A 13043-nucleotide genomic window follows, 5' to 3' on the forward strand; every position below is an offset into this window, starting at 1 on the left:
CAGTGATGCTAAAAGGCTTTAACTAGTCTTTAATCAAGCAATTGAATAAGAAGGTTGTTGACACAGTCTGCCATTATTTCACACACAGGTATGATCGCCGAGCAGTTTGTTCCTGATGGGCCACATCTGAAGTTGTATAATTATGAAGAGAAACAATGGGATCACCTAATGAACTGGCAGCATGCAACCATGTATCTTTTCTATGGCATCTCAGGGCTGGTAGACATTGTGGTGCACAGCACTAATGTGTTACCAGTAGCCTTGGACAGGTTGATGCTTTCGATTGCTGTTTTTGTGGAAGGTGAGTTGACTGTATCATGCTGTTAATGGAGGAAAATCTTTTCTGAACTCTTAACACAAAAATGAGAAGACGAAAGGTTATCAATTAGAGCAGTGCTCGCCAACCTGGTGCCCAAACATAACACACTTATTGATGAGTGTGGCTCTCTGCTTTGAGTTAACAATATGTTTAGAACAGAAGCATGGACTTTAGGGTTGCCATATTTCCAAAATATTTTAAAAATAGGAAAGCACATATACGTACATGCATTTTCGTTTATGAAATGAAAATACTTCAGCATTTAATGTAAATTATGTATACAAATATAATAAGAACAATACCTTTGGGGGGACACAACCAATATTTTTGTCCACATTTATCGATCTGTTTGCTGCTGGTGTTTTGTAAGCTGCCTTGTGTTGAGTCTTGCCCTTTAAAGCAGAGTATAAATCTTTCAACAAATAAATAGAGGGAAAACGTTTACATCAAAACTTTCATAGTGGGGTTCACATTCGTACTTCCCCCTACTTCTGCCATAACTGTGGGTTTGCGGGTGTCAAGCATATGGAGGGAAGATATAATTTTTTCGTTTCTTGCCCAAGTCCTGATAAAAATCGCTTCCCCACTGGACTGCTTTGCTCTGTGTTGCCAGTTAAAATAGTCCCCAACACCTATTATTAGTTACAGAGAGGGAGCATGAACCTGACATGGTTGCTAATTAGTATCCCATCTAGTTTCTATTTTGGCCCTGAGCACCACAGACTTGGGGAGTCCTGAGCTATCTCCCCTCTAGTATCCAAAGGAGGTGGGATATTGGATTCTCCCTACTGAAATTCTAGGTACCTGAGCACTTCTTGACTTTACTAGAATAATGCATGCATATACACACAGGTTACTTGAAACAAAACCAAAATATTACGGTTTGTAACAGAAATTTTGTTCAGTAAATTAATACGTGAAGCAAAAGTAGACCCTCTCATTTCTTTGTTACCAGGATTTCTCTTTTATTTCCACATCCACGGGCGACCTATGTTAGATTTCCATGTTCATCAGTTACTTGTAGTGGCCGTCTTTGGAGGAGCTGCTTGCATCTTCTTGGAGGTCTTCTTCCGTGGCGTCATTGTCCTTGAGATGTTCCGAACAAGTCTTTGTATACTGCAGGGGAGCTGGTTCTGGCAGGTGAGTGAGTCTCTGTTTCCTGCCTTTGTAATCAGTTAATTCCCAGGAAAACTTTGATTTCAGGCCCAGCAGTAGCCAGCAATATCCTTAGGGAGATGATACCATTGCCCTGCCCCCCATAGTCTGGTGTTTCTCTAATTACCAGGCAGTCACCATTGAAATTGGAGCTGGTTATGTCACTCTGGGGCTTTGTGCTTTATTACATTGATGGCTGCCTAGTACTCAACAGAGGAAGGCTGCCACCACCTTCCTCTTCATTCATCATCTTCTGCTTTCTCATGCCTGCATTCAACAGAAACGTATTTAACTATTGCATTTCTCCAAGGAGCTCAAGGTGGTCCACATGGTTTCCCCCCTCCTCATTTAATCCCCACAGCAACCCTTGTGAGGTTAGTTAGGCTGAGAGACAGTGAGTGGCCCAAGGTTACCCAGTGAGCTTCACAGCTGTGGAGATTTGAACTGGGGTCTCTCAAGTCCTGGTCCAAGACTCTAACCACTACACCATGCCTCTGAGTCAGAGGAGGATTCAGACCACCCAACCCAATAGGGATCCTATAAATCAGGCCCCATGCCTGGTCCACTCTGCAACAGGGATCTGGCCTGTCTGAGATACTTGTGGGGAGAAAATGAAAGGCTGTAAAATGACACTCTTGGGGGAGCAGCCCGGAAGATGAGATTGAAAAATGGGAGGGCTGGTCCTTAGATGGATAAGTTTGGAGCTGTTCATTTGTCTTTCAAATACTGCACTGCAGATCAGACAGCTGCATTGTTTGTAACCAACCATTTCTCCTATTGAATAGAGGTGGCACAACAATGTACTCATTCTGGCAAACTTTCATATTTCTGGGATGGATTATATCTTGCCCCATTATTGAAGCCACTATTGCTTCAAAGCTCAGGGCAAGGGAGTTAAATGAAACTCTGAACTCTGCTGTTTTGTAAATCTTCTGTGTTTAGCTTTGTACATGCCACTTTGTTATGAGTTCCATAGGCGCAGTACTGTTGTTTGAGAGTATATATTATGACAAGGAAAACATCTAGGTAAAAAAGAGATAAGGTGCAGAGTTTCTTTGACAAATGAAAGAGTTCACAACAGCAGAACAAGTTTCAGAAGGGAAGGCAGCTCTCCCATTTGCAGTGATTTCTATAAATAAGCTTAAATAAATATGTTCAGTACCATAGAAGAATTCACCAATGCATTCTCTTCTCCAGGGTGTTCCTCTGTAGATTTGGGATTGAGACTTATCTTCTTTTACTTCTGCTTGTAAATTTCTATTTAAGAAGCATTTCAAAAATGTAACTGTGAAGTTACTTTCTTTGTGCTGGTGTTATTATAAAAATATAAGTGTGTGTCTTACATCTTTCAAAATATAGACCAATGATGCATCATTTTATAACAATTCTCTTTAAAATCATAACACAATGTGAATTTTAACCCTTTAGTCCACATATACTCTCACTGTTCCATCTGTATGTTATAACCAATTTTGTTTACCCATTTGACCATGCATTCTTTAATTAGTTCTTCTTCTGTTTCAAATTTCTACAAAACTTTATACATTTTTGCAATAACATATCCATCATCTGCCACATGTCCTTTTTTTTGACACCACAGATTGGATTTGTACTTTATCCTCCAAGTGGGGGTCCAGAATGGAACCAAACGGACCACAATAATATCATGTTCATCACCATGTGCTATTGCTGGCATTATGCATTTGCACTTCTAATAATGGCTTTGAATTACACTGTAATCAGCTGGTAAGTAAATCCCAAAGAGCTTCATTTAACTTACCACTAAATGCTAGAGCGTTGTTCAACATAACAAAACTCTCAGCTATGCAAAATTGGCTACTCCAGTTCTGGAGGAATGCAAAACTGCAATGGCCTCCATATGTCAGCCTGCAACCATTAGCACAACCCAAGTGGGCTTTGCTGTTTTCTCACAACCTTGCTAGGAAATAAGCAAAGTTCCTCCGTATCATTTATGTAGCAGTGAACAATGTGCATTTCTTTTTCTTCTGAAAGAGGTAGCTGTCTGTTGAACTCTGTGAGGCTCTTTCCTGTAGTCTGTCTCTTCTCAAAGTTTAAGATCAGGGAAGATGCACGAATGTTTTGCTCATGGGTCTATTTGAAATGCCAGCACCCAGCCCTAGAATATTATATGTTTGGGTCAAGAGAAATGCCATTGAAAAGGAAAGGAGTGGCAGAGTGGTGCCCCTTACTGGCCCTCAGGTCAGTTGCATCACTACTGCCTACCAGGAGGTAGAGGGTGAGGATGAGGTCAGAATGGTGGAAATGGACCAGCAGGAGCACATGCATCCTAGCCTCACAACCCCCTCCCTCTCCCACTCTGCACCCTGTAAGCAGTAGTGACACAACTGACTAGAGATCAGGTGACTTCCAGCACCCATCACATTGCTGGAGGGTTATTTTCCTGCCTCTGCCAAGGGTTGAGGGACTCTGCTGAATGGCGCAGGTTGTGGTACAGGAGGACTGAGGAGGGGACAGCTGACGATTGTGTAGAGGCACCATCCATGAGCACTTTAAAGTTTGACAAAACGTTGGTGAGTTGACTTGGGGTATACATTGTTGCTATGGTAATCCCGTATAAAATAGGCAGCTCCCCACTTGATTCCTACCCGGCTTAGAATATATGACAGGGACTTTGCAATTCATGTGCAAAGCACAAATATATATAAACAACTAAGGTAAGATTGCCAACTTCAATTAAAAATTATACAAAATGAAACATTTATTTTATTTTAATGAAAATTTCCAGTCTCTGATGTCACCAGATTATATTGGCCCACACCACAGGGAGAAAAGTCATTTAGTAATCAGCTGAGTGGCCTGAATGAGCTGATAATGGGGTTATTAACTATTTTAGACAAATATCTTAAAAAGAGCAAAGCTATATGTGAGTGTTTCGAAAGTGCCCTCTCTGCATGGACATAGATGATTTGGGGATGGATTTTGCTTTAAATGACCCTCAGATATTGTTGAAGGCAGCTCATTCATTTGTGCACTTGAGAAAACTCTTCTATATTTTAGAATAGTTGGATCTTGTAGATATATATGCCACTGTATCAGGATATATAATTGGAAAACAGTTAAACCAGGAATATAAGTTTCTCATTCAGAAAGGCTCTTCTGTTGTTTGATATCAAATAGGTGTTGATTTCCTGACACCTAACTGGGTGAACATGTAGCTCAAATGGTTCTGCTTTGTTTTCCCCTCTCCAGGATAGTTCGCACAAAACTAAAACAAACTCCATCCATGGAAATTGGATTATTGAAAACATCTGAGCGAGACCAGGAATCGGAAGATGAGATCTAATTCAGCACAAATGTTTTCTTAAGGTTTAGCACCTATTCTTTCCACTTCTGAATTGTAATGGCGTTGTTTATCACATCATTAAGACTCTGCATTAATTTATGAAACTTCCATTAGTGCATCGTTTATCCTTTGCTTGAAGTAGAAAGAGAATGTTTTGCTAATGAATAGGCTGGGGTGACATTGTCATGTGCAAATCAATCCAGACCATTATTATGGTGCTATTCTTTCATTGCTCTTGGGTAAACTGGGAGATTTTCACACGTGGCAACCAAATGCAAACCTGCCATTGCATAAAACTGATTGTATACACCTTAAAACCAATCCAGTCATAAAATGTGCATATCTATTTTTAACTATAAAGAATAATTTGTTGTCTGTCCAAAGTGTATCTTGCAAATTTATATTTTTCAAAGTTATTGCTTTGTTTATTATTATTTATTATCGAGTACGATCTAATTGCATTACAAATCTTGTGCAAAAAAAAGTTAGTGTCGTGACTTAGGACACAATGGTATTCTTGAAATGCTGGATGATTGTAAGCACTATGTTAGACTTGTTACTTACCTTGCAGCGGAGTCCATTTATATAAATAAGGCACATATGTCTGCTGCATATCTAAGAGCCTTTGCTCTGAATTTATTCAGTGTGTAGTAGAGTTAGGTGAGAGGGTTCAAATCCCCATGAAACTTGACCACACCTTGGAAAAGTCATTATGTCTCTGTGAGGCATGGGGAATATGAGGCCCTCCAGATGTTGTTGCACTCCATCTCCCATCAGCCACAGACAGTAAGGCCAATGATCATGTAGGATGGGAGTTGTAGTGCAGCAACCTCTGCAGAGCCACAGGTTCACTATCCCTATACTCAAAGCAAACAGTGAATACTGTTTGGGAGAGGGATATGGCCGTGCTACCTCCCTCACTTGCAGATACCTCTTCCTGGAAGTAGTACTCATTCCTTTTGAGTTTGCTTACTGGGAAAGCACCATTTAGAAGTATCCTTATTTGTGCCACGTTACTCAGTATGAAGCTATACTCAGGAAATACCGTATGACGTAGCGTGCCTTTTAGCTTTCTTGTCAGTAAGTATATTATCGGCTGGGAATAGCATATGTGGGACATAAAATGGCAAGTGTGTCTAGCAGATTTAATAGGATGTACATACGTTCTGTTTAGGAAATCCAACTTTAAATGACTCTTCTACCAATGGACAAGAGCATTTTGATTTCTACTTCATATGCACTTTCTAAACATCAAAAGTTATTGTTACAGCAATCTTTTGGTAGAGAAGAAGAAGAATTCTGTTTATCAAGTAATCAATGAAGGATCCTTCAGGCTAGTGCAGCTACTTAAAATTATGAATAATAACTTGGTTTTAAATGTTGAAATAAATTGTTCCAGTTTACTTTGAAACAAGCAACATTTGTAGTCTGGATTGTTTTTTTACCCTTTTGTTATGTTCCGTTGCTTAATCCACTTGCACTAAGGTTCTGGACATGTATCTATCCTTCAGCCAGGTCCTTAAAATGGAGAGCCTCTGTTTTCAATGGGTATTTACTACCAAATATATGTGCATAGGATTTCAGCATTAGATGCAGCGAAGTAAACTGCAAATTATGATTTTTATTTGAGGTGTGCAGTTGCAATTATGAGAATGACTTGAGTCCACACACACGTGGCTTAAGTCTTCTGCTTTTCTTATGTATATCCCTGTTACTCATCCACAGCAGTGGACAATGAGAAAATGCTTCCATGCTGTGTGTTTTGGCCCTTCAAAAACTATTTCTCCATCTTCCACAACCTTTTTTCCATGTGGGGATATGTGCAGCAGGTCTGTCTGTACCTATGCTCATGTGACTTACACAGGAAGATTGCAAGAGCAAACATTACCTGCCCTTAGTTATCATGTTTCAAAATGAGCACAATGGAGCCTTGCTTTTTGGGTGTGTGGGAGAAGACTTCTATCTTAATTTGGTGGGTTTCTTTGTTTGTTTTTTTAAATATTGTTATTATTATTATTATCATCATCATAGAGTTGGAAGGGACCCTGATGGTCTTCTAGTCCAACCTCTGCAATGCAGGAATCTCAACCAAAAAAAATCTTCAAGCAACTTACATTTTAAAAAATAAACATACATACATTATGCCTTTTGAAAAATCAGAGCATTAGCATTCTCATTCAAAGACCACAATTCATATGGATAGTGCTTTTTTTTCTATTAAAAAAATGTTTAGGGGTATTCTCATTTTGACTCAAGAAAAATCATCATTTTATAGTTCAGATGGGGAAAAATAAATACAGTAAATGGACAAAAGTACAAAGAACATGCATTACACCAGGAAAGGAAATGAAGCCAGTGGTTGCGTCTTCATCGAAAGTTGATCAGTCTTAATGTATTTGTGGCCAACTTATTGTGGGGCAGACCACTTTAACTGCCACAGCCTTTGAAATATACTTGGAGTTGCGTAGTGATTTCGTGCTCTTTATTGCAGCTCGTGAAACAGTGAGTGAATTTCCTTGATGGATCTAAGTGGTTTCCAGTGTGGGAACATCTTGCAGGCAGGGAGCTCCATATTCATAGCCAAATTCAAGGAGGAGAGGGCTATTGATGGCTCCTAGTCATGATGGCTGTGTTCTATCTCCATGGTGGAAGGGAGACAGTAATGTTTCTGAATACCAGTTGCTGGAATTCAGCTTTTCTGCTCAAATACCCACATGCCGGTTTCTTATGGGCTTCTGTGAGAACAGGATGTTAGACTAGATGGGTTGTTGACCTGATCCAGTGGGCTTTTCCTATATTCCTACATGTTCCCAAGCCATTTTAATTGGGGTTCCATTGTGTATGGAAGCCCCAGGAAGGAGAACAGCTGCATTTGAATGTGGCTGCTCTGTCCTTCCAATGGAGTGCTATCAAATCTCTTGGAACAGGCTCACTGGCTAAAGCAATGCTTTTAAGACCATTGGCCCCACCCTCCCAGCACAACTGGCTAACAAAAATGAGCATTAAGTGCGTTCAGTATGAAGCTTGCTGTTAAGGAATGAAAAGGTAAATGTTATTGCAGGGATTCTATTACCTTAGTGCTTTTCCATAGCACCAAATGTCCTGCTTCTGAAAGCACTTTCCTGCAGTTTCCAAGTTTTCAAGGGTGGAGCGGGCAGTCTTCTGCTAGCTGTGAAATCAAACCTAGTCTTAATACAGGCATTAATATTTGATGTGGAACTTGAACCTTCTGGATTTAGAAAATCAATGTACTGGTGAAAGTAATTATGGCATGCCTGCCCTAGACACATTTACTTAGAGCATGAGTGAGATACAGATCGAGTTGGGGGCAAGAGTGGATCCCTCCATAAGCATGGAAGCACACCAATGGTTTTGTCATAGCATGATATGACTTGTTATCAGTTTACAGTAAAATGCAGACAACATTCATGTTTCTGTTGTTAACTGACTGATAAGAACAGCTGAAAGAGTGGGCTTTTAATTATGACTCACCTAATGGCCCTTGGATGTTGTTGCTCTCCATCTCCTATCATCTCCATTCAGCATGGCCAGTGGTCAAAGATGATGGGATTTGTAGAAGAGTTTGGAAGAGTTTGATTTGATATCCCACTTTATCACTACCTGAAGGAGTCTCAAAGCAGCTAACAATCTCCTTTCCCTTCCTCCCCCACAACAAACACTCTGTGAGGTGAGTGGGGCTGAGAGACTTCAGAGAAGTGTTACTAGCCCAAGGTCCAACAACATTTGGAGGGCCACAGAGTCCCCATCCCTGACTCAACAAACAAACAAGCCAGGCTAGAGTGTTTTCTAACAAATTTATTGTGGCATAATCTTCCATAGATTAGAACCCACAGATCAGACACATGAGGTGTTACCCTTAATTCTCTCTCTCTATGTGTAACATACAAAGATAGAATGGAACTAAATAGCCATGAAATGGGGGGGGGGAGCTCTGAAAATTATTTTTAAAGTAACGGGATTGTGCACACCACAACTAACTGGGGATAACACTATTGTCCTAGCTTTGTTTCTGAAGAAGTGAACTATGGTCCACAAAAGATATATACGTTGTTCTTTATGGTGCCACAATTTTTATTTGTTTTTATTTTTTGCTGTTTTTGCTGCAACAGTTTTCTGCTCTGGAAGCTGATTTCACAACAGCACAAACCATAGCTGTCAACGTTTCCCTTTTTTAAAGGGAAATTCCCTTATTCCAAATAGGATTCCTTGCAAGAAAAGGGAAAAGTTGACAGCTATGACACAAACCCTGAGAAATGGGTTTATAACAACATAATAAAATTTGGGCTTGTCAAATGTATATTATTGTTGAGAGAGAGCGAGATGATGGGGCACTTGTAAATCTTCATTTGTGTTGGCTGTGCTCAAGTCTGGGATGTATGGAGTGTTAGGGGAGGGGTAGTACTTCTGGTAGGTGACACGCCATGTTCCTGCTGGGGTAGTTTGGTGCCCACTCAGCTCTCACCTGTGGCTCCTAGAAGCTGTCAGCATGCGACAGCAGCCATACCCCGGGAAATGGCTTCAACTGGTTGACTAAACAATATGAGGGTAGCTGATGGGTCTCAACCCCTTAGTGAATTAGAGACTTCCTCTGCATGTGAAGACAGGTTCTAGCAAATTGAGCAGACGAGACCAATAGTGGGTCCAATGGTCAAGAAAGTGGTTTCTGCACATGCTGTAGAAGGAAGTGGCTTGTCACCTTGGGAAGGTAGCCCATCTAGGAGAAGGAAAACTCTGATCCTAAACCTCTGCTGCCTTGCAGGATGTCTTTGAGACAAGAAAAGACTAAAGCATAAACCCTACACAAATCTGGAGTAGAGTCCCGAAGACAGTTGGATGGTGCCTTGTACGCCTCCTTCCAGCAACTCCTGTAGCCAAGCTGATGCCAAACATATCACTCTGCTTTCCTTTGGACTACACCAGTGAAGCCAAGACTTGGGCAGCCTTGACCACCAATGTTCAAGAAGGCGGTTACTGCATGAGCTGTGGAGGGAAACGCAAGGCAGATGGGGCTCATCAACCTAGGAAAGTTGTCCATCTAGGATAAGGGAAACTCTGATCCTAAACCTCTGCCACCTTGTGGCTATACTCATTCATGAGAAAGTTTTCGAGAGTAAACCCTGAGGAAAAATCAATACCCTTTTGGGAACTCCTGCAGCCAAGCTGGTGCCAAACTTACTGCTCTACTTTCCTTTGGATCACATCAGCGAGGCTGAGAGGGCAGCCTTGCTGTCTGGGCAGCTCAGGACCTCCATACACACTGCCCAGGCTTGTGCCCAGGTATACAAAGAGGTAACTTCAGTGCTGCCAATGCAGCAAAAACAATGTGAGAGGCAGCAGTTACAAGTTACAGGTTGCTGCAGCCACAGCAGGCGCTGTGATTCCCCAGCAATATGACTTCATCCCCAGAGGCATACTTTATTATCTCTCGAGGCAGACGGGGCCCAACAACAACTCAAGTCTCTTGTATTTTGATAGTGGCATCCACGTTTATATAGCACACCACTGCATAGGCATGCAAACACTTCTTTGCTTTAAATTTATTTTTCAAGTGGATGCTTCCCCACTGTTCCATCGCCATCCCTGCTCACTGTATTTGTGTACAATCAGGTCTACAGCAAGCATGCTGCTACTCGTGACGTCACAATGCCACAAAATAGACAAGAAGGTATTGCCTATCCGAGCCTTCATCTGAAAGCTTGTAAACTACAGTATATTGCTGTAATAAGTACAACACATTTCTGGCATAAGAATATATTTCCCAATCCAGCAAGAGGGGTCACTGCATCAACATATGCCCACGCAATGGTCTTCAAGGTGCCCCACTTTCCCAAATGATGGGTGCTGTCACTCTACGCACACTGAATAAATGTGGCGCTTGTGTCCCAGGAACAGAAATGTAGGATCTAGCCAAATCTCTAAGTCGATTATGCACACCCATGAAAAACATTAAGTGCTGGAATGTGAATATTTTGTCAGTTTTAAACTATGTTGCATTATACACTCAGTCCAAAGTTCTCAGTCTGAGATGTGATAAGAAATACTAGATATAAACAGGGTTCAAATAATTGGCACTAAACAACTGGCAAATAAAAGCAAGTCACCTCCTCCTTTGGTCACTGTAGCAACAAGGTGGTTTTGTTGCTGTTTGTTCTTGGGAAATCACACCCCACTCTCTCACACCCATGGGCATAGTCAGAGGGGAGTGGGGGGGCAAGTAAATAAATAAAAATACTTAACTAAATGTAGAAAGATTTTGACAGATTTTTCTGAGCACTTGGGGTCAAAATAATAAATTAAAAAACCCCACTGCTGGGCAGAGCCAGATGGAGGACAATGACAGGTAGGTGTCCTGCCCCCCCCCAACATATATTCTGGCTACACCGATCCTCACACCATCTGTTCATTCCCTCACATGCACAACAATTCTCTATCCGTGCTTTCGTTTTCTCTTTCTCACACACCTCATCTTTCTATTCATATTTATACACAAGGTGGGGAGGAGAATGCTGAAGAAGGGAGGCTGCAGGCTATATGGACCAATGGTCTGGTGTGATTTGGGCTGCTTTCTATATTCCTGTTCGGTTAGTGGAGATTGGTGTACTAAAAGATGGGCCACAGCCATGAAGAACACTCACTTGCCATTTGCTACATGCTTGGCAGGGGGTTGGACTTGATGGCCCTTGTGGTCTCTTCCAACTCTATGATTCTATGATTCTATGATTCTAAGTCTGTTCCCCACATATTGGCTCTTGCCTGCATCAGACATGCAGAGAAGAGCTGGCTGAGCTTGCCTGGTAGGGATTGATTTCCTTTTATTCCTTCACTGATAAGGCTGTGTACACATTTCTGTTTACTCTGCACCCAGTGCGCTCCCGGCACTGCTGTGGACAGACAGCAGGTGACTTGGAGGCACATCCAACCGTACTGCGGTTTCCGTACGGCGTTTCTGTGCGCTCTGGCTTCCGTCACGGTATCCCGTTCACGCCAGAAGCAGTTTAATCAGGCTGGCCACATGACCCGGAAAGCTGTCTGTGGATAAATGCTGGCTCCATTGGCCTGAAAGCGAGATGAGCGCCGCAACCCCATAGTCGCCTTTGACTGGACTTAACTGTCCAGGGGTCCTTTACATTTTTACATTACTGAAGTGTACAATAATGTGAAAATGTGATTGGAAATGCAGTGGGTGAGGGGGAACACAGCCTTGCTGCCTTTTGAGCTGGTAATCCAAAAATTGCCAAAGAGCCTCTCCTTGCAAAGAGAGGAGGAGGGTGTAATATACAAAAACCTGTCCTCCTTCCCTTATGGGTAACACAAGAGCCCTTATAGAGTCCTTTGTAGGTTCTCCATCAGTCGGAGAAAATAACAGAGGCCAACCAGAGAATATTGAGAAGCAAAGCAGCTTGTGAGCTTGATCTTTATTGAAATGTTGCAACAGGGTGCTCCCCTCACAAGCAGGAAAGGAGGAGGACCCTGAACAAAGGTGCGCCTGCCCTTATATAGACATTTTAAATTGCCTGCCCTGAAGTCCAAAACCACCCCCTGAAACATCGTACATACATCACAGAAAGGGTGTAGCTCAAGACCACCCCACAGATACATCATACCTACATCACAGAAAGGGCGGTCTACAACAGAAATCTGAGTGTGTTGTTTATTTCCTGTCTGGCAGACCTGTTAATGGTCACTTGTTTGGATACCCTGGGGAGCCTGGCCAGTCTTTTGTAATGACAAATACTTAGTTCCTGAGCCAGGTCACAGGCTCACCCTATTTATACACAGCCATACCTGTAAGACAGGATTTGTGAAGGAATGGGGAGGCTTTTCTATTTTCCTTCAACCTTGCAGAGAAATATTTGAGGTCAGTTTGGGAGGGACAAAATGGTTTCAGGACTTTTTCTGTGGGGTTTCAGACATGTGGTTTATATATGCAGATATATATATATATATATATATATATATATGCAGGTTTTGGTGTCCTCGGGTGTCTTCCCGTGTAAAAGTTGGGGTGTCTAGGCGACGTTTCGACGAGGTCTCACTCGTCATCTTCAGGCTGGTGCTTTCGGCTTCTTGTTACTGGAACAGAGCAGGATCTCAGTGTTTGAGTTCCTATAAATACTGTAGAGGGGGTGTGGTGTATAGCCTCCAATGTTCTGGGCAGAGAGGAAGTTCCCAGGCTAGTGTGCCTTTTCTTCTTTTGTTCCTTAATTACTTGAGAGATATCTT

General features: G+C 41.9%; 1 protein-coding gene across 2 annotated transcripts in view; it reads left to right on the forward strand.

The window, feature by feature from the left end:
- The window catches only part of TMEM45A (transmembrane protein 45A), a 29043-nt gene extending 22826 nt beyond the window's left edge, over positions 1 to 6217 (forward strand). For both annotated transcript variants that reach the window (XM_081859824.1, XM_081859825.1), the window contains exons 3-6: positions 89 to 301; positions 1275 to 1459; positions 3075 to 3220; positions 4706 to 6217. In XM_081859824.1, the coding sequence (XP_081715950.1) occupies positions 89 to 301; positions 1275 to 1459; positions 3075 to 3220; positions 4706 to 4799 (638 nt within the window). In that variant the 3' untranslated portion in view covers positions 4800 to 6217. The remainder of the gene's footprint in view (positions 1 to 88; positions 302 to 1274; positions 1460 to 3074; positions 3221 to 4705) is intronic.
- The last annotated feature ends 6826 nt before the right edge of the window (positions 6218 to 13043 follow it).

The sequence above is a fragment of the Podarcis erhardii genome (assembly GCF_964252035.2).
Source record: "Podarcis erhardii genome assembly, chromosome: 4".
NCBI lineage: Eukaryota > Metazoa > Chordata > Lepidosauria > Squamata > Lacertidae > Podarcis > Podarcis erhardii.